Source organism: Pipra filicauda, unplaced genomic scaffold (genome assembly GCF_003945595.2).
Source record: "Pipra filicauda isolate LSUMZ 115617 unplaced genomic scaffold, ASM394559v2 scaffold48_size3843733_pilon, whole genome shotgun sequence".
In the NCBI taxonomy this organism is placed as follows: Eukaryota; Metazoa; Chordata; class Aves; order Passeriformes; family Pipridae; genus Pipra; species Pipra filicauda.
The window spans coordinates 2,237,298-2,263,840 of NW_024104631.1; the positions used below are offsets into that span (position 1 = coordinate 2,237,298).

Consider the following 26,543-nt stretch of genomic DNA (forward strand, 5'->3'; position numbering starts at 1 on the left):
TGTACTGAATTAATATTATCAAAATGTTTCATATTTTCCTGATTGAAGTTGACTTTTTTGGATAATGTTTTGAAATATTTTTCCACAAAATGCAGTAAGTCTGTTTTAAAAATAATATTTCAATACGCAGTTGAATAAAAATAATTTCCTTGATGCAAAAATGAATTTTAACTTTTATTTCTAAAAGAAGACAAATTGTTAAGCCAACTGATGAAATTTTAAGACTCAAAACATATTAGGGATGATTTAACCATGTCTAATTAACACACCTAGATTTCTTAACCATTAAAGAAAAAAACCACAACCACATAAACCCAACGATCTCTTTACAAAGGCAAATTATTCCTGCTCAAAATCACCAAGTATATCAATCACTCAAAAATAAAGCCACTTAAAGATGCTGAGGAATCAGTTCCCCTTGTGCAACCAACATCACCCCTGGGACAGGCCACCGAAGATAAGGGCAATGTTACTCTACAACACTTCAGACTCCTATCAATGTCCCTTCTTTCACCTAGTTTCCCATGTAAGCACAGTCCCATACTATCTTACTGGTTGAGCATTGCCCATCAGCTGCCTACCCTCATTTTCTCCAGGCAGAGCCTGTTTCTGTAGCTGCCAGATCTTTCAACTGCAGCTGGACCACTGTCTGGACATTCAGTTGTTCTCTTTAGAGACATCTCCCACAAGAGCACTGGAAAACTACTCCCACCCTATGGGCCATCAAAACCAGCAGATAAATTTTGCTTTCTTTTTTTCCCACCCAACACATAGATGGCCGCCTCCCCAAGAAGAAGCAGGCCCTACAGTGGCACTCTCCACTATGGGCAGTACAGCCAAATGGACAAGTAAAAGCTTTCAGCAGACAAAGGGAAATATGTGATTCTTCAGAAAGGAAAATCAGCCTGCTCACTGCTCGGAGAGCAATTCAAAATTAAATTTTCTTCCATCCCAGAAATACGTTACCCTCTAGAATGCTGCTTCTTTTTATTATGGAACTCATATCAACTGCCAAAATAAGTACATATGAAACTGGAACTCCTGTAATGATCTGTTATATTGGATACACTAATTTGACCGATATATATGAGTAAAATTACAGTGGTGTTTTCTGCTGGAAGGGACTACAAGTGAGCAGTTTATCATTTAAACATATTGGGAGTAATTCAATCACAGGAGGTGGTTACAACAATGAAACGAGGAATAATAAACAGGAACACAATGGCCCCTAACTAGAGCAAAACAGTTTCCAGCCCTTTCAGATGGAAAACAAAGAATAAAACAAATCACAAACAAAACCCTCTCCACACAGACAGGAAAGCTCAACAATGGAGTCAAGGGAAAATAGGGGATATCTGCATCAGGCTCAATGGCATCCTTTCTCCCAGACAAATACCAGCTTTTTACCCATTCCCCGCTATAGCAACTACGGGTATGTGATTATAACACACAAAAGCAGAGAAATGCTTTCTTCTGGTTACTGACCCACTGCAGGACACATGGCCTGTGGTTTGATCACATTCTTAATTCAGGATTTCTACTTTTCTCCTGTCCTCACTCAGACCATCAACACTCCCATGCAACCAGAATGAGAGAGGAGGTCTTTCCTTCAACAGCTTGTAGTTAATCTTACTTCATCCTTTTGATACTGCTCCTCTCTTATCCTCCCCCTACAGCAATCCCTCCAGAGCTGGGTCAAGAAAGCCTTAAAGTGTGGGGCTGCAGAAAAGAGTTTAAAGAAAAAAAGTGAGGAAAGAAATAATAAAAAAACACCAACAACATCCCCAACAAACCCATCATCAACAAAGAGGCAGAAATGACCATGTTCTGAACAATTTATAGTTTGCAAAAGGCATTGTACTGACAACTGCTATATCTAAATGTATTTGCAGTCAAGAGAATCCACAGTATCGAGATGCGAAATAATGCTCTGTTTTTCACATGAAAGGGAGTCCCTCCCTTAAGCAGGAGTATACTCCTACCATGAAACTGCTGATAGGAGTAAATCAGTCACAAATAATAGCCATAAAACCATTTTGACACTTAGCATTCCTCCATGGGCAATAACTTTATACACGGCTTAAATAAATCCCTCTAGACACAGTTGCCTATTTATTATTTTTCTTAAAGCAAACTTAGGTAATTAGTTTATTCTTTCCCCTAAAATATATTTTATTTCATCTGCAAAATCAAGAAGCTGACTGAAAAAAGTCAAACTTAGGAGTTGGGAAACTCCAAGTCAAATTTTGAGACATTTTGTAGCCACAGAGATAGGTTTTCTCAAGATCCATCATTTACTGTGAGGAAGATCTGCAAAAAGGAGATGGGGGGGATGCAGATCACCAGGTTAATGGCTGTTCATATACCCCTATGCTTTTCAGAACTTTGCCAGAAAAACAGCATTTACATTGCAAAGGCATGTTGTGTGATGCAAATCCAGGAACTGTAACCCCAGACACACAATTACATGCAAGCAAGCTAATTACTCCCAGTGTGCACCAAAAATCACACCAATGATTATGGTGGTATGTATACCACAGTCCCTAACCAGGCTTTCTCACTGCTCACTGATAAAGACTGTTTTATTCATTAGACACTGATAATGGTCTTTTTCTATCCTGGATGAAGTCTGTCTCAGTGCTGACTGATAACTTTAACAGTGAGTGACTGAAGCTACAGTTACCCCAGAGATCTCTGACAGCAAGTATCAGACAAGCGCAGAAGCATCACTTCTGGGCGAGGTCTCCCTGCAGCTCCTGGGATCAGAGGAGGTAGGGTTTGAAAAAAATTGGAAAACAAGATATATTTTCACTGTTTTCTGACTAGTGCATAGTCTGACACAGATTGCAAGTGACAATGCAAAATGGGTGTTTATGGGCAGAGTCAGGCTTGTGACAAGGAGGGGGTGGGAGCCTGCATCGTATCTGACAGGTGCACTGGTGAGATGAAGATCCAGAAACTCTTTATCTTTGTTGTAATTAGAGACACACACACACACAGACAGAAGTCTCTTCTGCAAAGCACCCTGCAAGACAGGATCTTGGCTATTTCAGTGACAATTCTGGTGATGAGAGGAGCCAGCTCTTTCCAAAAGCACCAGAAAACCAAGAAATTGGTAATTCAGACTCTCAAGCAAAAACTGCACTCTAGTGCTGCCACTTGCAGCAACTCCCCATCCCTAAAGCAGCATCACTCAGATGATGCAGGAGAGGAAAGCAAAACAGCTATTGGAGCAAAGCTTTAAAGAGAAACTGTGGTTTAAGTTTCCCATGGGGCTGGCACATAGGGGGTTTGAGTGCTGCTGCTTCTCCAAACTAAAAAAGTAAATGTTGGCTGATGGGCAGGATCCCAGCAAGCAGCTTCCTTATAACACAGTTTCCAGAGGCACACAGAGCTGAAGGCGCACTCTTGTAGCCGTGGTAAAATTCTTCAAGAGATGTCTCTAAAGACATACGGCACTGCAAGACAAGACTATAATTACTAGGATTGTTCAACAGGCCAAGTAGTTTTAAACACAGTGCTGGAGTTTGGAATGGATTTTCAAGAAAAGTAAAATGAATGAATGAATGAATGAATGACTGGGATGATTTTACAGGCAATAAATGGATAATTTAATTCTGGGCAGCAATGCCACGTGCAGCCTTTACAGAAAAGCTGGGGGATTTGCAGTTTTCTCTCCTACTCACCGGGCACTACTCCTTTGATGTCGCTTTCTGTGTTCATCCTGTTCTTGTGTGTGAACTGAAGGATCAGTTCCTTGGATGCTTCAAATTGTTGTGTAGCCATCAACCACCGAAGGGACTCTGGGAAAATACTTTGAAGACAGAAAACAGGTTATGATTTCTTCCAAGTTTCTGTCAGAGGATGAACTGATAGAGTTTTAGCCGCTCATTTAACCACTCAGGAACTATGTAATTATTTCAACATGCAGAAGAATCACTCATGAAATAAAAAAAGAGGGAAAACCAATTCAGAATGTGCAAATTAATGACATTTTCTTTTACTTTGCTTCACAAATGATAGAGGAACTGTCCTATCCCATGGAAATAAGACAAATTAGAATTTTATAACATATTCCAGGTGCTCTGTCCATTAATATAATTTTGAAAAAACTGGGAGGAGGAGGCAGTGCTGTCTGCAATAGACATTTGCTGCCAAGAAGAGAATGAATGAGATGCGCAGTTAACACATGGTAATTCAGACCAAAGAAGGAAAATAGCTAACAGAAGTAATTTGGGTTCTCTTCTAAAGACAGAGAAAGAGAAGAATTACTTCTTAGGATTATATTGCAACATATTTTCTCAGGTTTTAAACATGTTAAAAACCTTCTCCCATGTATGCAGTCATTCTTTATACAGGTCAGTATCGTGTGTGTTCCAGACAATATTTAGTTGTTGTTTTAAAAGCTTCCCTTAGTAAAGACAATATTGTGTTAGTTCAGTTGCCTTAAAAATATATACACACACACAGTTAAAAAAGTTTTTCTGTCCAGTTGTTTCCTTCAAGTGCTGATGTTTACCAGATTCATGAGCTTAACTGATCATTCTTCCTTTTTTTTTTCAGATGAGTTTATTTTAATACAAAACCAAAAGAAACATGTAGATCTTAAAAGAAAAAAACAAAATCTCCCATACTTCTATAGATATGAAAACTTTCAGATCTCACTCCAAGTATATTTTTCTCTCATGTTAAGGCTTCACTTTCACTACTCTTTCAAAAGACCTTACTAAGAACAATTTAACAACTACTTTTAACTTCAAGTATATAAGAAACCTCAAATTCTCTTTACAAAGCACTGATCTTTGCTGTGGATGCAGCTCAGTTCTTATACTTCCAAGTAGTCAATTGCACCATCCCTTAGGCTGATACAATTTGGAAGACCCCTTAGCAAAACCTCCAAATGAGACAGAGAAAGTATTAAGTAATTTTTTGAAAAAGAAGTAGAAAGGAGAGAAGTTAGGCAGACTGCAGTCTAAATGATAACAGTCAATAAAAATATTGATGACAGCCATTCAGCTTGACAGCTTATTTACTACCTCCCTACTACTATTGTGCTGCACAGATGCTTTGGCATATCCTCCTGCAGTAAGTCTTGTATAGCAAAAGCATTTTTTGAAATACTAAAAACCTTTTGAATGCAAAATATCTGCATGCTTGGTTCTGGAGAGGAGACAGTCTCAGACACTAGGCTAAAAGTTTCAGATTTTGAACAGTCTGCTTAAACGTCCCAAACAACTCCTATAATGACCTCCAGCATCTATGAAAAGAAAGGGAGCCACAGGGATGGGCACTGCACAGTGGGGAAAAATGCTGTCTCTATCTTCCAGCTCCTGCAGTTTTCTCAAACTGGAAGTGCTAAAGCCTCACATCTTTCAGCTACTCCATCATTAAGTGTGAGCAGTGGGAGGTTCATTAAGGATCTTTAAAAACTTGTGTGCTGCCTTGAGCCCAGGTTACCAGGCACAGCAAGGGGAAGTGCTGGCTGCCCCATCTCTGTGCAAGCACCTGATCTCATTTGTGGGGCATGAATCCTGCAGCCAAGCATCATCTGTACGCACCTACTGTTGCATCTTCTGTTGCTGTACCAAGTACCATCACAAACTCAAAAGCTAAAAAAAAGAAAAAAAACCACAAACCAAATCCCTTGGTCCCAGTGGACTTCTGCACAGAAATCTGTTCACCACCCCATGCTTTACCACCTGGCATTAAATACTAATTGAATGAAGCTGAGGCAGGTTACTGCTAAGGGTGGGTAGCTGCCCAGAACAGCAGGCTGAGCTGACTGTGTGATACACTAAGTCTGGTTGCACCCAATGAACTCTCATGGCCAGACTAGAAGTCTGGTCACATTCAATAGCTCTCATGGCCAGGTACAAAAGTGTCATTTATCGAGCAACAGAAATGCAGCTTCTTGGATTGCTGGTGATAGGTACACTGTCTGCAGAAGCATACATGAATACTTAAAATATGAATAATACAGCCAACAATAAACATATTAAATTGTAAGATGACTAAGTAGTGCTAAAACTACGATCACAAACACAAGCTTGCTTTTTGAATTTCCTGAAGAAGCACTTGGTATTGCTGAGTGTTCGATTCTTACACAACAGGCAATGAGAGAAAAGATAGGTACAGCCCATTGACCACCCCAGGATACAAAGATGGAGTCTCCTCTGACCTCCATCCTCAGTTAAGCTATATTTATATTGTTTTCTTTGAGGGAAGGGAAAAGGTAAAGCTACAGCTAATGTCATTTCATGTTTAGGTTGGTGTTTGAGTGACTTTAATCATTAGCCTATGTGGAGGTGTGAAATGTAATATGTATTTTTGAGCTGATGTAGCAAAGTTCAGCTTTTGGTCACCTTTTGGGTCATTCCTTGGGTTTACAGTTCCCGTTAGCTGCATTGTTTTAAACACCTCTGTGCCACTCCATCCTTTGCTTCATGTCTCCCTTAGAGTGGTACACCAAGCTCCCTCAGTGTTCCTGCCCCTAAGGTGTGCAGACAGTTTGTCCTTGGTGAACACTATAGCCAATGCATGCATTTCTTCCTGCTGAACTTTGTTTTTCAGTATTTTCCCCACATAGCTGGTTGATAGTCTGCTACCTCCACCATCAGTGAGGAAAGGGCCATGCTTTTACAGTCAGATAAAAGAACATAGAGTAAGTACGGGGAGAGAGGAGAGGGGAATGAGTGGAAGGGACACTGGGGAAAAAAAGATCTCAAGTCCAAGAAATCCTAAGAGAAGAAGAACCCTTGACAGACAAGAACTAGGAAGGTACCACGTGTAGCTGGAAGGAAAACCGTGATCCTGTGCAGATGGGTGGAAAATGGATGACCATGAAAAGGGTGTGTCAATTAGGGGTCTGCCCCAAGGCAGTAAGCCCAGTTCATCCAACTTTGTGTCTTGGTGAGAGTAAATCCTATCTATTAGCACTAGAAAAGAACTGTCCACCTTTTCCCAGTTCTTCACTTTCTGTTAGAGTGAAGCAGGAGTTTATTTCAAGCTATTGATACCTTTGCTGACATTCATGGCATCATCCTGTCTGGAGCTTCCTGCTCTAAGCAAGAGAAAATAAGGTCTCTGTATAACTGGAGCTCCCCTTCCCTCATGGCTATAATATAATGGCCAGTCTTCGTGAGTGAAGATTTTTGGGAAAGGTCATTAACCCTTCCAGCCTGCGCAGTGGGGCTATAATATACATACACACTTAAAAGGAGTCTAACTTCTATTGACTTATTTTTATACACTTGTCACAAACCCCTGTGCCCAAGTCTGGCTTACATGGGTGTCTTTTGCCCTTCCAGAATGACCTAAGAGCCTAGCAGTGGCATCTGCTCAATACCTTTGTATCCAAACCCACCTGCTCATCTCTCCTAGACATATCTGCTGTCTCCCCTTTCCCCCATCCATGCCCAGCTACCCAATCTGCTCAGCCATGCACCACTGGGGACCGTACAGTCTGTCATGTGCATGTGGCCAAAAGCAGAGCAAATCTATAGGTGAGAGAGGGCTAAGCCCCAGCCTGAAGAGGCAAACACCACTCTCACAGCAGGAGATGGAAGTAAAGAGAGTATAGAGGAAGGAGGAGGCAGTGCAGGGGCTGTTCACAACATCTGTTATTGAACTCACTGCTTTGGGTACATGATGGCGAATTAACAAGCAGTGTTCTTCTTTCATTACCCATCAGTTAGTTTTCTTCCTTCATTCGTAACACATGCTGAGGGTCCATGTTCCGTTTGGAAGAAAGGGAAGAGGCAATGAAATGGTAGCACTTTCCAGAGAATATGCAACAGATGGAAGAGAAAAGCCTAAGAGAAAAGTACATACTGTACTGACAGTATAATTAAACAGGCATCCTAACCAGAGCCCATTTCCGCAAAAGGAAAAACCCTGGGCAACACAAATCTTGATCCTTTGGCTGTTACCACTATTTATCAAGCTGCCATAACCAACATTATATGAGGGGGATCTATTTCCTTGGTTTGCCTGTCCTGTACAGCCAAAAAGCCACAGAGCTCTTGCAGATTACAAAATAAATTTTAACATTTCCTATTGCTTTCAATGTCACCCAGGAACAACCTCTCGACAGGAACATACAAGACCCTGCCACAGCCACCTGGAAAACATGCAACATACAGAAGGCTGCTGATGGGTGCCTGCTGTCCATCCCATCTACTGTGTTCATTAGGCATCTTCATACTAGTGTACTGTCCTTTGGACACATATCTGTAAACATTATGCTTGATACTGGGTTCTGTTCAGTGGTGGATATAAGGCATTTCAGCTGGTGGCATCGCAACAGGAAGCAGACCTGCACATGGATAACATACGGCAGGTACGGGAGGGGAGAACAGGATCACGCATAAAAAACCCCACTCTTCAGTATTCATTGAGATTAACACTGACAAGACAAGGCTATTTAAATGTTATGTTGGAATACAGGGGTAAAACCCCTGCCATTATCTTGCGAAGGACTTGTAACTTTCTCCTGTGTGCTGCATTTTGCCCATGCTGCAGCATGTCTGCCCTGGGAATAAGCAATAAAATCCCCACTGAGAGTCACCACCATGGACACAAGAGAACTTTGGAAGAAGTTGATACAAGAACATAACTGCTAAAAGTTCTTACATATTGTAACAAGGTTGCACACATTGCAACTTGTCAGGCATCACAGCTAGCAGCCTAGCCTCCCATGGGTACATAAACAACTTGGTCCTGCACAGCGTGATGGCCATTTTTCTGAGTGCACAGCAACTAATATTTTAGACTTGTTAGTATTATCTTTAAAATGAATGATCTAGCCTGTTCTTACTCTTATGGTTTTGTACAACACTGCTCTCATAAGCCTCTGTTGTGTTATGCCGCCACTGCGTGTCACTATTAAGACAGAACAACAAAGCAAGATTTTTGGGAGGTTTAAAAAGTCACAGTGGGGATGGACCTGGCACCATCCCCAAGGTGAAAGCCATCCTACTTCTCTCAGGATAGCTGTATTAATGCCCTGCCGCAGGCAGAGAGGAGTGGGAGCAGCGGGAGTGGGGAATTCCTTGTGGGAACAATCCTGAACCACTGCCTGGAACAGACCACCCACACAGACTTCAGCATAGCGTGAGCTAATTTGGGCAAAATCAAGTCTAGTTCAGGGCTGACTACCTCACGTACACAAGCGTGTTTGCTGAAGAGCTGACACACATTATTTTTAACCTCTCTTGGATAACCCAGGCCAAAGAAACGAACAGTGACAGTACAGAACCACAACACAGGTATTAAGGGAAAATGTAGCCATGCAGTCATAATCTGACAACAGCTAGGCTGAGATGCATCCTCTAAAAAACTGTTTTCATCTTTAAAGGGGAAGTGACAGAGAGAATAACAGCAAAATACAAATTGCACCTCAATCAAAGAGGACCATCTCCCAAGTTCCCACCTTGTCACAGCATGTAATGTATGTGCGTGCTACAGCAGATTATAAAGTTATTGTTATTTCAAAGTCAAGTCTTTGCACAAGGTGAATGGAATAACAAAGGGAAAGGCTCATATGTATCGTGAAGCACACACACACTTCCCCACAGTGAAGCACTGCCCAAGTCCCGCATTAGGAGCTCATGTTGCCTTTGACCTGACAGGAGGAAGAAATACTTACACCCAGTAAAACAGCATCAGCAGGAAAGGACAGATGATGACTGCCTGGAGGACCTGCCAGTCCCTGCAGAGGGCAGCCAGCCCCGGCATGAGGAACTGCCCCGCCATTTCAATGAAGCTCGCCACCATGGTGATCATGAACCGGTGCCCAGGAGGACAGAGCTCTATCCCTGAAACACAGAGCACACACAAACACATTAGCCTCCCCACCAGCAAAGACACCCCCAGAGCACCTCTATGAAACTTTCAGGGAGTTCATGTCCTTTGAGACCTTTGGTCAAAGCTATGCAGAATCACATAACTTTTGCTTCCTCCTGTATTTAGGCTTCAAACACCCTAGCAGCTCTAGAGAAGCTCATTATCAGCTGGCTATGGTGAAACATCACAACTTCCATACCTAGTGCCTCTCCTGCAGACCTGCTGTAACCTCATTGCCAGATTTCCTTCAGTCTCCGCCTAGAGAAGCATTTCACCAAATTGTAAGATATTTATCTTTAAAAGGAAATTTAGAATAAAATAAGAGCCAAAGATTTTGGGTTGTGCCTTTTCACACTTCTCAGGGACACCACATGCCTTTCCAATCAGTTTGCTGGGAGGCGGAAGAGCACAGCTCTCAGCAGGATGCAGGCTCCCAGCTCATACGGGATGCCACCTGCCCACAGTTTAATATGCTCCAACTCAGCCAGTTTCAAGCTGGATTTTGCTGAGTGGGTTGTTTCTGGGTTTGCTTTTTGCAATAGCTTATCTAGATCAACTTTCAAACAAGTCAACCTTCCATCTGTCTTATCCTGCCTTCCACCCTTCCTTTTGCTGTGGGGTAATTTATCACCATCATTGGCATCTTTGGTTGTCTCAGCTGCCTGCTGACAAGTGAGTTCAGCAGATAAAACCTCTCCTTAAATCCTGAATTCTGGCTATCTTTATTCAGTCAGAAGATGAATTTATCAGAATCACAGCTTAACAACAAAATTAAAAAAAGTCACAGAAGAAACAGCAAACAGAAAAATTGGACTACCTTGTGGAAATTTTTTCACCGGTCAGATTGTAACATATTTGCCATTTGCCCACATTTACTTCTACAGATTAATACTGAAGTGCAATAAACCTGCCACAAATGCGTAGTACTTATTGGAATGCTGATACAGAAACAGGCTCATAAACATTTGTGATAAACATTTGTGGTAAACATTTGTGATATGTTGCTGTCAGCATTGTTGCCTTTTTTTTGGGATGTTTCCTGTGGCTGTTTTAAATTAGAATTTAATGGTTATTAAAACTGTAATTGAAAAGCTATAAGAAAATAGGAAGAAATGACAGCTGCTCCTTCATTCACTCTCTCATCTGTAGCTTGTCAGCATTTAGCATTGTAACACAGATTAAAACTAATCGACCAAAAACTAGCCTGTAGATCAAATCCAGGATTAAACACCACACATTTTTCTCCCTTCCTTTTCAGCCCATACAAAATCTATCAATGAATTTTTGCCAAAACAGAAGTAAAATGTATCTGCTGTAAAGCAGCCCAAATTTTCATTAGCCTAACCACAAACATAGCAGCTTCGGAAAAGAAAGAGGGGTAAAAAGCCCTCAAAGACTCTCACATGCTATGAAAGGCTTTTACATTTTAATTAGGAAAACAAGATTAAAACACAGAGCTCCTTATGACATTAATATGGTTTCATTTCTACTAATGAAGTATCTCAAGCCTAGGAAACATTTTTTGTTCTATGCAAAGAGGTCACTTCCGTTTTATTTCTCTAATCTCAAAATAAAAAGTGCTTCTGTTTGTTTTTCTAAACCTTAAAGTCACAGTTACTCACACTCCAATATTCCTTCATTAAGTACAAGGTCGAGGTTTGTTGCTATAGAAACAGGAAGTCTACATTAGATATGTAAGGCTTTGGCATTTCAATTGCATTGCTCAGGTAAGTATCAGGTAAAAAAATAACCAAGATATCAACTTCCATACGAAGTCAGGAAAGGTGTCCAAATAATAAAAGCATATTTTATTAAGTCACTGGTGCATAGCAAATAACTCCATATGCAGCAGTTATTCATTGTATAGAAAGGAAACAGCTTCAGAGATTGTTCAGCATCTATTTTCTTCTCTGGATTATCACATGCCTATGATCAATTTCTGCTCTTTCCTCTAAGAAAGCTCAAGATGCCAAAAAAATAATCCCTGCTCTAGCTGGGTGAGCGTGACTTCCAAGCAATGGCAGCAGTATATGAAATATCACATCTCTGTTGAAATGTTCCACATATTAGGACAGCCTATTGACTTTCCAACATATCTGGCTTCAATTTTATACGATAAAAGATTCAGCACTGGAGTTTTTAGCAACCATCTATCAGTCAACCTTTTCCCACCTCTGCAGCAAAGCCACCCTCCATAGCAGCTCTGCTTCGGACCCAGGAAAGGCACCCTGCTGATGCTCACACTGATGCTGTGATGCACCCGGGCACGAGGCCTCTAGGGCTACAACAGTTTTCACTCAGTTCACACCATAAACTACCAGCTCAGGCAAAATCAGTACAAGACAGAGATCAGCTTTATCCACCCACGGCAAATTGAGCAAGCAAGCTCCATCTCCCTGAATCAATGAAAAGGTTTCTACCTCAACTACTTCGTGGAGCACGGAGCAAATCCTTGTCATACACAGAAATCATGGAAATTACCATCAGTACCAAAAAACTCCCAGATACACCCATTTGCTCTACTTGGAAAATTTTGTACGAGCAAGGAGACAGCCATGTAAACGATTCTGCTTTCTTGCCCAGCATTTCTACTCTATGCAGCACAGTCACAGTAGCAGATCCAACTTAGATGCCTAATTTCTCTAAGTCCCAGGCAAGTGATCATATGGGCAAGTTGAAACCTGTACGCAAAACAGGCCTGCAGTATGTGGGCCGTGAAACTGGAGATGCCCAGGACATGTGGGACAGACCTTCTCACTGTTGATGGGCACTAAGAAACTGTGGACATCACAAGCACAGAAGCTGGACCCAGCTCAAATCCTGTGGCAAAACTGCTCCACACACTGCAAGCACAACCCAGCCTGAAGGGAACTGCCTTACCTGGGCCCCACAGGCATCACAGGCCCAAGACACTGAACACACAAGGCTCATTGCACAGCATATACCTCTGGCTGGGTAGTGTGGAAACAGTCCTGGGGCCAGACATGTTACAACTGCAAGCATTCAGACTTGCTGGGACATGGGTGAAGAGGGAGCTAATGAAGAACCTCTGCAACAGCCTGGGGGCTCAGTCCCACTGCATGTGGAGCTGCTCCCTTGTGCAGCAGGCTGCTGCCCTGGGAATCAGCAGAGAAAGTCAACATAAAACCACAGGTCAGACAACAGGTTACCCACTGCAAATGCAAGAGGCACTGGTGACAAGGGGTACATGAACGTTGCATCAGAAAGGGCAAGTTGCCTTTGCTAACAGCTTCTCTCCCTGTCTCTGGGATGGACAACTCACTGGGCTGATATCCTTCACAATAATTTTTCAGGCAACTTCTTCTGAAAAGAACATGGGAAATAGAGTTAAAATCACCCAAGTATGCCACAGCCTGACATCTGAAAGTGCTGCCCTCTTCCCTCTCCAGCCGGCTTTTCTTTCTCACCCTCTCCATCTGCAGCTGTGGAAGGAGCAGTCTGTTTAGAGTAGATAGACATACAGACAGGAGATGGGGGAGGACTGCAGTAACACTGGGTTAACATCAGTTCATGCTGCCACAGAGCATGGCCCTGTGTAGCCCAACTCCTCCAAATCTTACCAGGTGAGCTGTCATTGCCATGAAGGGGCTAAGAGCCACATCTCATCCTTTCTCACTTGATCTTACATTAGCACACTCGTAACAATCTATTTCAGATTTCAGAAATCCTCGTCTGTTTTAAAAGGGTGATATTTATTCTCAGAATATTTGCACAAGGATGAACAGCAAATACTTTTATTAAAAAAAAATAAAGCTGTAAGTAATTTGCAAATAATATATCGAGAAGAAAAAGAGGTTACATCACACTGCCTGAACGACTCTCTTGTATTCACTTGCCCATCTCCAGTCCCAAAACACAAAGCAATTCTTGCACTGCAGGCCAAGTATAAGCTTCATCAGAAACCACAAGGTAGCAGCTTTTTGTGCCTTTGCAGTTTTCTCTCCCTGCCCAGTTTCCATCTGTGAGCCACCAAGACTGTAATTATATAGGAGTACCCCTTAGAGAAAATGGCCAAGACAAAGCACCTGAAGCCTGGCTAACAGCATTCACACTGAAAAAATATCCCCAAGGAGACAGGCTGATTCTAGATTCACATTCACAGTTTCACATTATATTAAAAAAAAAAACAAACGAGCAAAATCCCCCAAATTCTGACAGTTTCCTTCATATTACTATACACCCCATACTCTTAATTCCTTCCATCTAATTGCTCCTCTAATATGTTCCTCTACTCCAAAAGGGAGAGAAGCAATAAGAGTCAGATAAACAAGACCCGTACTATCACTTGAGCAGAAGAATGCTCAGGCAACACAGTTTTAGGTGTAAAATGTGGGACACCAGAAATTCCTAGTGGTGGTAGCATCCTACAGCACTAGGGCTGTGTTTGCCTCTCAGCCCCAGCAGCTGCTCAGCTCAGCCAAGAGTCATGTACAGGCTGAGACCCTGAGCTAGGATTTTGCATTTGGACTCTGCTTTTTTAACAGAGCACAAAAGGAAAGAAAAACATCTCAGAGCACTTAGTTTCCCAAGCTGTTCAGCAACTCCAGTATATCCCACCACCTCCATGCTCCCTGGGCTGACCCTTTTGGCACGGTGAGCTCCACTACCTCCGTCACAATGATCTTTAACACTGCTCGGAGGTGACCCTGTCCCTGCTGCTGCTGTGTTTCCTAATTCCCACCAAGCTCTCTCAAACCTCAGGGACCTTTTCTTCCTCCAACACTCTCTGTGGGATTTGCTTTCTGCTGTAAACAAATCATCTCACTGGATAGTCCTAGAATAACATGGCCCCCAAGCTAGCTTTTGGCTAGCCAACTAGATAAAACTACAGCAAAAATTATCAGTAACTCCCAGATAAGTTTGCAGCTGGCTGCTGGTACATAAAATCCAGAGTATCTACTTTTATACTCAAATTTCCACTAAGTTACTAGACACAAACTTCAAATAGCTGCAAGCCCTACCTATGGGCTACGTACACTTCTCATCCCAACTAGTGCACTTCTGATTCAGTACTGGCTGAAACGGCCCCAGTTAAACCAGTACTTGCTTCTGGCTGAGTTTAGACAAGGAGCACATCTTCTTGATTGTTTTTGCTGTCACCAGAAGGGAAGAAGCATCACATGTACATACAGTTTATTAGAGAAGAGCAAATGAAGTAGGCCGTGGAAGGAAAGGTTATTGCACGCACTGCAGTGCACAGACAACCACCAATTGATGTAAACACAGGACAGAGACAGAGTGAAAGGGAAGGAAAAATCTAATTTCCCCTCTGGAGAAATCCAATCCATTGCCAAGCAAAGAGAACAGTAATAGACTGAACCTCCAATGGCTTAGTAAAAAAAATAGGATTATTCTCCCCCCTCAATAGCACATGAGGACAGAATTTACTCTAAGATACATCTAGGAAATGACACAGGTGCTTCTTCGAAGGTACTTTTCTACATACAACTGATTTGGTGAGAGGTTGTTTTAAATGCATACTAGCTGGTCATTTAATTAACACATTTAATATGTGTCAAATCAGTCATCCATGAACTGACATAAGCTGAGCTGATGGGGCTGTCAGCCTGGCACCAGGGCAGGCAGCCAGCATGACACCTCAGCAGATGTGTAGCGGCACTCTTCATTTCTGACCTGGATAGACATCCCGTGTCTACTGGATGGAGCTATCTGATAGGTAAATATCTCATCAGAACATATATCTTTCTTACCAAAACTAGATCAGATGTTCATTTGGTATACAAGGACCACGATACTGCTAAAACTGATGCTAGGCAAAATACCCTTTAGATTCATGACTTAGCCTCTGCTGCTGTGAACACTACAACATGCATAGAGAGACACAGCATGAAAAAAGGAAACATGGCTACACCTCTCATCCAAAATACAAGACACAACCTTCCCTCCCTACTTTCCACACACCTGATCCTCTCCTGTAAGGCACAAATGAGTAATACACCAACCAAATTTCAGGCCTGGTAATGCTAAACTATGTCAAGATATTTCAGGAGGAGCTCTCCTCCAAGTTGCAGACAGTCTGTAGCTACCCACAGGTAGAAGGTTCGGACCACAAACATGGAGCCAGCTTGGGTTCAATGCAGGGTGTTCGCTCAACCCTCATTAACTCAGATGCAGGAGCTGTGGACTTTCCAGGCACAATGCACGTGCTGCTGTGCAGGGAGCTGGGCAGGGCAAGGATGAGCTCGGCTCCTCCAGGTACAAGAGACCCTGATCACAGGCTGCCTGACTAGTGTGTGGGATGTAGAGATGCCTGCAATCATGCTCTGCATCCAAGCTGTCTCCCAAGGAGCATGACTGGCAGAGAAGGAAGCACGTGTCATGCCTCTCTTCATCCCATGGCATCTGTATTTGCTGAGTTTTACATTGCACAAGACATACAACATCTTACAAAACAGACGGTTGACTGCCTAAGAAACCTTTAACATACCATGCTGCCTGCCATTCACAAAGTAATAAAAACAAAGAAATGTTAAATCACAGTTGTGGTACTGCAGTTGCCATCTATCCTACTTCCAGAGGAGAGCAGCAGCATCTCCGCAGCTCCCAGCCAACATTGATTTTTGGTGACAGTTCCTGTATGTGAATAAAGGCATTATGAAACAAAACAAGGAGAATGCCCCTGGAAACCTGAATGGCAGTGACGAAGAGCATGAAAATCTGGTAGATACAGAACACACTCGTTTTAGAATAAAGATGACTTAATTTAAATGGAATTAAAAAGTGATTAAAAACCTTTGCCATAACATGTTTTCATATATGTTAACTGCTATGAAAAAAATTTGTCTTCCACCTTCAGTCTATAATTTCCTATCCCCCTTAAGAGACTCTCCAAACTCATACCAATATTTGTTTATTTTTGCACAAAACTATGATTGTATAGAAATATATGAGACTTTTTCTTGTTCCAAAAAGGTGGCTTTCTCTAAAGGAAATGAACAACCATAGGAATATTTTGCAAATCTAACACCTCTGCTGTTCACAACAGCTGGCCTCTTTTCTCTTGGCAGGATCTAAATCATAACTGGCATCTTTTTGACAGGAATGTATGAGAGGAGTTGAAACAAAAACTGGTGTGAGATGTATCAGAGAAGCTTGTTTTCTTTGATGCTTTAGATGAAAGGGATCTGCATCTGTATTTGTTCGTGAATTTTTAATAATATCGTAGCCACTTAAAATAAGAACAGAGAAGAAATTCAATAGCTGGAAATCTGCATGTCTCTTGATTTACCAAGTGGCAACCAGTATTCCAACAGCAGCTGTTTATAAAGCTCAGTTTGCAACCTCCAGATGGATGATGGTTCTCAAAAAGGCAGGAACAAAGAAATAACAGCCTAACACCTTGTTTCAGGTTTATTAAATGTTTCCCAGCTCGCTGAGACAGAAGGTCAGCCCCTCTCTACCCAAGAGCTGATCCCCCATGAGGTGCTCCTCCAAGCAGGATCTTTTCACCGTTATCATCATGCTGTTGGACAAGTGAATAAATGCACTGAGCCCTGGATTTGGGTACATTCTCACAGAACTGCATATTGCTAACAAGGATTTAACACAGGAACCTTGAAGCTTATCAAGCTGAAAAGACAAGCATGGAGGAAAACTCTAAATGGATGACCAAGAAATGCACTTGGTGCTCTCTAAGTCTTAACAAAGCACCGCCTGCCTCCCTCAGACCAAAGGGGGGTGGCTTGTCCACACACCCAGAGATGAAGTACTACATACCCAGAGGCACAACTCCAGGAAAGCACCTTGCTCCTTTCGCTTGTGTCAACTTCATAACATGCCCTCCATATGTTTACATACTCAGAGACTAAGCAAACACTTGGGTAGCTGTTATTAAACTCTCACAAATACAGTTGTAACCCATACACACGTGAATACATAAACACACACACATGCATATATATGGATATGTGTGTATATAGACATGTATATATAAGTGTAAAGGCAAAAGCCCCTGGTTCCTTTTCCTTCACTGATCCCCTGGTGATATCAGAAGCAATCAGTGGGAAGAACCCCATTTCATCTCAGAGGACCTGAATTGCTCAGGTGGCATCCCCAGCATCAGAGAGAGCCCACAATACCACAGTGCTGGCTGAAAGCATGTGCCAAGGGCCAGCAGAAGTGCAGGTGATTAAATCAAAAGCAATTAGTAAGCCTCTTCATGAAAGACTGTCACACATTAGGCCCCCAGGGCCACCCTTGTTTTTAAAGATTTATGCCAGGCACTCTGGGTAGACATTTAATGACCACTGTGAAAGGAGAACTGGGGGGATTCGGAGCCAATGAGCTGCTACATTTTGGATGCTTTCAGCAATGTGTGCATTCACCAGAGAAGGAGGTGCCACTCAAACTAAGGGGTGACTTTTGCAATTATAGGTCTCTGTCTCTGGGATTCAGCATCAAGTCTGACACGGGTCTGAGGAAGGCAAAGGCAGGCAGACAGAATGGGAAGACCCAATCAACAAGAGAGTACTGTGCTGAACACTGCACTCAACCATTGTGCCAGAATAAGCACAAGCATGACAGCCCCTGGTCAGATCTCCTCTAATTTTAAACCTATGACGATACAAAAATCAAAATGAGGCTGTGGCAATGTACAGATGTTGAGAAAATTCCTTCTGATATAAACACAGACGATGCACAGTTAGAAGTAGTACAGGTATTGTTTTTCTTCTTGCATTTCCCAGTGAGCTTTTATTTTCCAAGTCACATTCCCATAAGGGAAGAAAAAATAATATTATAGGCAAAAAAAAGAAAAGAACAGTGAAGATTTCCTTTTGGTCAACTGACTTTCAAGTGAAAAACTATGACATCCAACCGTGGGAGAAGATCTGCTTCTTGAAGCAATTCAAGTTGTATTTTTCATTCAAAATTAAGTCTTAAGTTTTGACTCACAGGTCTTTATTGTTTCTATTAAATGCATGAACTCTATGCTGTACAGAACACTTTTCACCACTCTGTGTACATGGAGTGATCTGCAGGGTGGGGTCTGCTTGTAGCTAGTTTGTGGATAGTTCTGCGGCAAACACCATAATCCAATGGGCTCAATGACAGTGCAGAAAACTTGTTGGGGAAAGAGCATTCCCCTTCTAGCTCTTCAAGCACATCTCTATTTCAAGCCAAGGTTAACTCAACAGGCTAGCACCTGCAGTTGCACACACAGAGGTGAACACAGTGGAACATCCCTCACATGATCCTGTCACATACATAATTAAAATGACCTCATAATTGTCAAAGCCTAAACATTCCTTAAATTTCTTCCTTGCTATCTTTACAAATACCATCTGTGAAAAGTTTTTTTCCCAAAAGTACAAGAATTCTTTGATTTGGTAACACCTAACTTGGGGTGAAGAACAATAAAAAGGAAAACGGCATTACAATGCTTCCAGCATCTCACATTACCATGTAAATTGCTGTGATAAGGATGTCCATGCAATACCGAACCAGACGACCCAAAATCATCCACTGGGATTCAAAGTTTTCCCAGGATCATCCCTGAAAAATATGAGTTTGTACAAGAGTTTCTCACAGCCAAGAAGAATACGTAGCTTTACCAGTTTAAACCGGGGTAAGAGCTTAATACTTCTGCTGAATCGACAGAAAACCTCCTATGCTTTGCAATAACTTTGGAAAGAGAAACCTCATTTTCCTTCATATCCTCCTTCCATGGAGGCTGGCAAGTAGGCTAGGAATAGACTGATTTCCCTGGATAGAAGACATCCTGCCATGGGGGTATGCTTGCTTTTCTGCAGTGAAAGACCTCTTTCAAGAAAACTCCTGCCACTTATGGAAGAGTTCAAATATGGCAACATTGCTGATTTGTTCCAAATAAAACTAGAATGAATTACTGAGCTAATTAATAACACAACATTAAAAGGAAACCGACCTCCTTGGAAAGAATCCAGCTGCAATTCATGAAAATGGATTTCGGTTGTTCCAATTACAACATTAGCAAACTTTGTATGCATCACAGATAGAGCTAAAATTGTGATGATGTATGCTCATACACACACCTTGAGAAATGAATGACTGTTAACCTCCTCTTGACAGTTCCTAACTATTTCTCTATTTTCTGTTTCAAATGCAAGTTCCTCTTGACTGGTGCCTTCACTGTACCTGCGACTGTACAAAGTCAAAGACAAGACGTGTGGATGGAGGTAATGCTGTCTTGGAGACCAGCTAGCAGAGCCTGGTGCATACCTCACCTTGCCTAGGTACAGCCAAGGTCAGAGGATTCTAGGGAGGTTTTCTCTGCAGTAAGTTCTGCTACTTACTTTGAAGACAATTGCACACAGCAAGCAGTTTATCCATGAAGATAATTGTATTTTTGTTTGTGCATCAATACTTGGGTTTCTTATAGTACATAAATGGCAACATGACTCTTACCTGCTGCTTCCTATGCATGCAATGCCAGAGGTGCAGGGTGTATGGTGTTAGATTGTCCCTGCTCAGGGAACAGTTTCAGGTACATCAGAAAAATCCTCCTGTATTTACCACCCTTTTGTAGCAAGAGAAAAGCATGAAGAGGGTTGGAGTGGGAGGAAAAGCAGTAGAAAGAAGATGGTGGTCATGGAAGGGGAGAATAAACTCATAAATATAATAAAGCTCATCATATCAGATTTCCTTCCCACATTCAGCTATGAATAAATCATGTTGCTTGACATCATACAAATAATTCAGTTTCTGTTTCCAAATTTTCCTTTCAGTCTTCTTGCATAGACAGTAAGTGGATAAGAAAGGGCTGAACTGGAAAGGTACAAGAGCTGAGCTCAGTTTTCAACTCAAAAACCTATTTGCTTCGTAACCATATTCATCCATTTAAAGGAATGTGTTAAACTAGATGAGAATTTCTATCCACGAGAAGAATGTTGAGTTATGGGCAGAGAAAAGGCTCTGTGGCTGATCCTGCCTTTCCTGGTAGGACAAGGGGTCCTCAGCACCCCCACCCATACCTCCAGGCATGCAGCAAATCTGAGCACACTGTGTTTCCCTTGGAAAAGTGTCACAGAAACATCTTAGGGACTTGACTATTTCCCCAACCAGGTAACCACATATCCAACAGAAGATGCAGCACACTCTCTGACTCCAGAGCAGCATGTGGCTCAAGGGCAAGGCATCCCGAGGGAAGGAGAGCAGAGCCCTTCGCCAGATCATTCACACCATAAACCTACAAGCTGTTGTCTCAAAAATTTGTGGGAACAAGGATAAATGGATTCCTGGCTTCAAATTTACCTTTTAAGTTGCACAGTCCAACTAGGAAAATCACCTTGTACCTTACATCTAGATTTAACCAAGTTAACAGCTAAAGAACTATATCCAGAAGGCATTCTAGGTTATGTGGGAAAGAAGCATAACTAAATCTGCAAGATCTGTTCTTACTGAAAAAAAGACAGTGGAGACATAATTTGAAAAAATAAAATTAATGTCTACTTACATTTATATATGTTTACAGAAGCAGAGAAAATGAAAACTGTTCCTCTGTCTTGCTGAGTGGTATTTCTAATCAAAATTAGAACTTCGCCAGGACCCCCAGAGAAAGCCACTACATGAGGCTGTCTGGAACTGGACAGAACTCTTTACACATCCCTGTCCATTTGCACAACATTCCCAGACATAGGGAAGGTTTAATCAGTATTTTCTCATCTAAAAACCAGGACCGGTGCTGGAAGAACTGGAAAACTTGGAATTCAGGCTGGAACCACCAGGCACATTGTCTGCTCTAGGTGACTCCTGAGGGGTTTGCACCAGGAAGTGCCCTCCTGCAGCACTGCCTGCTTCAATGCAGAACACCAAATTTAAGCTCAGGTTTTTAAGAGCAGGAGCTTCTGTTATCATAGCTGCTTGCTTATTTTAACAGGAATATTAGGCTATATATGGCTAAGTCGCAATGAAATACAGAATTTAGAAATTAGAGCCAAAAAATCACCGTGTAAACAACAATTCAGTTAAGCAATTTCTTCAGCCACTTCCTCACATTTATAATTTAGCCAGATGTTTCACATGGAAGGAGGAATGTAATTTCTACCAAGAGTATGAATAGACAGAAGTAAACAAAAAAAACCCCTTTTCTAAATAAACTGACTTCCTTTCTAGCTCTTGCCCAAAGGAGAGGAAATGTCAGGCATTCACAAAGGCTGGGTGACATAACTCTGACCAGCTCCGGTGAGTGAGGTGCTGGACATCTGCTGCTCAGAGCCCAGCCTGATAGAGCCTCAGAGAACATGCTTGCAAAGAGTTACTTGGTGCTGTGTTATCGCATGATGCTGTAATAACTAAACACCAAAAACCCCCAGCTCCTAAGATCGCCATTTCAGTGGAAAAACCTCCATCCAGACATCACACACCTGCAACCTTTCCCTACATGAAGTTAAGCCATCAGTATAACCTTCACCCTGAGGTGGTTTTTCTTTTAACCTGAATAGAAGCTGTTGCTCAGGTCACTTTGCATTTGACACTGTAGGGCTATAAATAACACATCCACAACACAGCCTGGTATTCACTTGCATTTGATTAAAATAAAGTCAACTAAAAGGCAGACCACCTTTGAAATGGAAACAAATGGATACAGAAGGATTGAAGATTTAAAAGCCTGAGAATTGCTGAGCTAGTTACACTCAGGCTGCTAGCTCCACTGCTGTCCTGGTATCATGAGCAATGTTTCTACATAATAACAGGAAAAAAAAAATCAAAGCAAAAAGAATTTTTTTTTAGGGGGGTGTGGAATCGAGAACAACACAGAAATATAACCATAACAATAATAATACCACCACCACCACCAGGGACAAGCTTAACCACATTAACATATTCACTTATGACTGACAGAAGGCGATATGCAAGCTCCTAAAAGGACAAGACAAAACTGGGTTGAACAGAAATGGAACGAAGCAAATCATCAGCCCCTGCCTTGCCCCGAGCCGGCAGCATAGTTCACTGGTTGGCTGGCTGGCTGGCTAAGCCTTGTAACTTCTGGCCTTCCTCCTTTTAAGGGGAACTTAATTTATAGCCAATTTCTGAACTCCAGATATGTGAAATTGGAAAAACTGATATAGATTGAATCTCCTGGTTTTAGGCAGTACAGCTTAGTTTTAATATTGACCCAGCTGACTGGCGAAGAATCATCTGCAAACAGCAAAGAAGATTAAGATCTGAAGCGTGGTAGCAACTTCATTTCCAAATCCTTCTGCAACATAGGAAAACTCCTGGTGCAGTTCACCACACAGAGGAGAGCGGGGAGCAAAAAATATCCAAGTTCTGTTCAAAGAAAGAAAAGCGTAGGCGTGTGAGGCTTGTACTGATTTATTACTGGCTTATCTGGAGCTAACATATAAAACCAACTATAAAAGCAACAGATGTAAAATATTTTCTATTTAAAAAATCTTTGCACACTCTTCTTTCCTAGAAGGTACAAAGACTCAAAGCAGATTTTTCAATTTGAGCAAATGCCTGCAGAAGCATAACAAAAAAGAAAGAAATGTTAAGGCAGAAGAGAAAAAACCCAAACCAAAACCAAAATCAAACCCGCTCTCCCCCTCACCTAAACACAAATAATGTAACAAAGGTTCTTGCATTCAAGTACAAGTTCTAAATACAAAAACTCTAAGCTTCAATTGACTGTTAAAAGTATCTTTCTCAGTAGTCAGTTATTGATTAACCTCCTAAAAACATTCAAAGGAGGCACAATTTATTTGAGAAGAATAGGAAATTGTAATTATAAAGACATCTGAATTTAATATTTCTTTATGACAGAAACAAAATGTAAGGCAATGAGACAGTTAACTAGCCAACATTAGAATGAGCTTCAGATGGACATTGTTTTTGATGTTGAAAGAGCCATACGATCACAACATCTGCAAATCAACATTTTAAACTAATGAACGTATGCCCAGTAGAAGGAGCACCTTACATTAAAAACACTCCTGTAGGCTGTGAAACAAGTTAGCCTAGACCTGACACTTCAGTTATGCTTCCACTTAGTGACTGACCACGCTATTTCTCCTTCAACAAAACACGCTGGAATGTTAAAGGAGTCAAATGGACATTTCTACCACTGCAAGCATTGCCACAAGTAACAGACAAGGCTTAATTAAAACAAGAGTACAATGTATAGCCAATCACTCTAAGAATGTGTTTCTCTTGATTATATCTCGTACCAACAGGTATTTCACATCAAACAGTAGAAAGTGTTGCTTTTCCAGCCTCTTCCTTCCATGGTTTCACACATAAACCACTAAGTGACTATGTGCTACAGCATATGCAGTCAGTTAATATTTATCCACATTTACACTACCTAGCTTGTGTCACCAAAGCAGTCTAATACAAAAAGTACTCTCTCTCAAAATCTCTATCAGTATCTTCTTGTTCGCTCAGGGGCTGCCAGCTCATGAGACGGGGTAGAGCAGCTCCATATAAATCCACAGCAATACTCTACCCCATCTCAAGGAAGCACCAAATAAAAAATAAGTAAGAATCCTTGCTCTGAAATGAGATGGTGACTTTACCAAAGTGTGAACTTGGCTTGTAATACTCCCTCACTATGAAGTGGTCTGAGTTTCTCTTACACATCTTACCAGAAAGGCGGTGGGCTGTAGGAACAGTACTTCATCTCTGACTCCTCTGACTCAAGCAGGGCAACTGCAACTGGCCCATGGATTTTGGAAATTATTTATATGCTTCAGAAGAAGGGGAAACTACACGTATTTGAGTATCAAAAAGCATCAGAAAACAGTTGACATCTATTGCAGTCACTCCCTAAAAACTAGGTTTAATTAAAGATATCCAGCCTCTTAAAGATTCATAAGTTGGGCCCCACAGCAGCTGAAGCAAGTTTTCTGAAGTCTGGATGACTAGAAGTTGATAGCAACAAGGAATATTTGAGACATTATTTTATTCTGAATCCGACAGAACTAAAATATCACATTAATTAAAAACATTTCTGAAAACAGCTAACTGCAAAATTCTCAACACCACTGCTGTTTGCTGCTGGGACACCCACACTATTTGATCCCCTTTTCTGGAAAGTGGGCTAGATTTCTTCCACTTAAGTGAACTTCTCCCCTTATTCGAATTTTTTTTTGCAGTGAGCACAGAAAACCATTTTGGCATTAAAGAGGTTGTTTTGTTTGGTTGGTTGGTTGTTTTTTTAAATAAAAACAGACACAAAACTACTCCATGCTTGAGGCAATGATAAGAGCGAGCAGAAATTAGCAGCCTCCAGCAAGGGGGTTGTGGTCCTTTCTGCGAATGCACATGACTGAGAACACCTTGTGCACACTGGATCTGACCACAGGCCACCTGGGAGAAGCTGTGCATACCCATGGTGTAACGAACAGCATCCCTCTAGCACAGCGGTTTGTTGGGTATTTACACAGAAGCCAACCCACCTCGGGCTCTCATCCCTGCCCCAGGTCTTGGGGCTGCTTTGACACTGGGCAGATGACGGAGGTTATGTGGGGAACAGAGCACACAGGGAGACTGGGAGCAGGAGATGAAACAAGGAGAGCAGGGATGGAAAGATGATGGCAGCAATCAGAGGCACCTTCTCTAATTATAAAGTGCAAAACAAATACCTGAGTTCAGGGCTAAACCTACCACACCACATATCACTACTGTTTCAAAAGCAAGCTGTTGAGTTATGCCAGAAAGACTGTTGGCCATGCAGCCCTGGGGAATGATGTTTGTCACCAAAGCACCACGGGTATGGCATGTTTGTGAAATTTGATCCTCACCACAGTCTTTGGCAGGTGAGCAACCAAAACAGCGAATTCCCAAATACATGTGCAAATATACATGAGATGAGGTGGGCAGGTATGGTTTTTCTAATGCTTTAAGATAACTGGTGATATCTGAAAGCTTTATAGGAGATTTTTTGATGATGCACTCCATAAAAGATCATGAAAGCGTCTAGTATTACAGTACCAGCATTTTCCATACGTACTATTCCTTGAATTATAATACGGTATACACTAAGGGTATGAAGACCCAAAGCCCAAGATCTAATGCACTGTATATAGGATTAGAAAAGCAAAGCCACGGCTAAAAAATTAAGTTCTCTGTGATTGCAGTGTATTCCCCACAAGAAGCTCACTACAAAGTGCTGTATGAGCTCCAAATGCAGTGTCTGTTGGAGCGAACATAACACCCTGGGACGCTAAGGGGCTTAACATCTTTAGAATGAAATAAGGAGAGGCAATAGAGAAATAATTTCTTAGTACGTTTACAATGCTGGCAACGCAGCTGATTTCTGTATCTTATATTAGAAAACAAAGGCATACCAATCTGTGGTGTTACAGACTTAGTGCTGTGGGCCAAATCTGCTCCTAATCGAAACGCATAGATCTGAGTCTTAATAAATAATCCCCCAAAAGAAGCAGCCTGCCCTGCCCTGCCCTCTTTCCCTCTTCCCATTTTCTTCCGTGTTAGTTGTTTGATACTGTGTTTTCCCAAATCTAGCCTTGGCACTGTGTGCATTTGAAATGCTTCAGCAGCCACCACCAGACGCCTCTTTGAGAGAGGCCAGAGTCTCCTCTGGGACAGCTCTTTCAAAGAGTAAGATCTTCCTCTCTTAAGTCTCATAAGCACACAGAGGCAAGTGATTAAAGAAGTGAGAATTTGGAAAAGAGTAATTTCTTTTTCGGGAACTAGATGAAGGATGTATTCTTCAT

At 41.8% G+C, this 26,543-nt stretch overlaps 1 protein-coding gene across 3 annotated transcripts in view; it reads right to left on the reverse strand.

The window, feature by feature from the left end:
• Positions 1-26,543, reverse strand: part of SLC22A23 (solute carrier family 22 member 23) — a 113,085-nt gene that overhangs the window by 28,913 nt on the left and 57,629 nt on the right. For all 3 annotated transcript variants that reach the window (XM_027727981.2, XM_027727979.2, XM_027727980.2), the window contains exons 4-5: positions 9,647-9,815; positions 3,687-3,814 (exon numbers count right to left, since the gene is read on the reverse strand). In XM_027727981.2, coding sequence (XP_027583782.1) covers positions 3,687-3,814; positions 9,647-9,815 — 297 coding nt within the window. The remainder of the gene's footprint in view (positions 1-3,686; positions 3,815-9,646; positions 9,816-26,543) is intronic.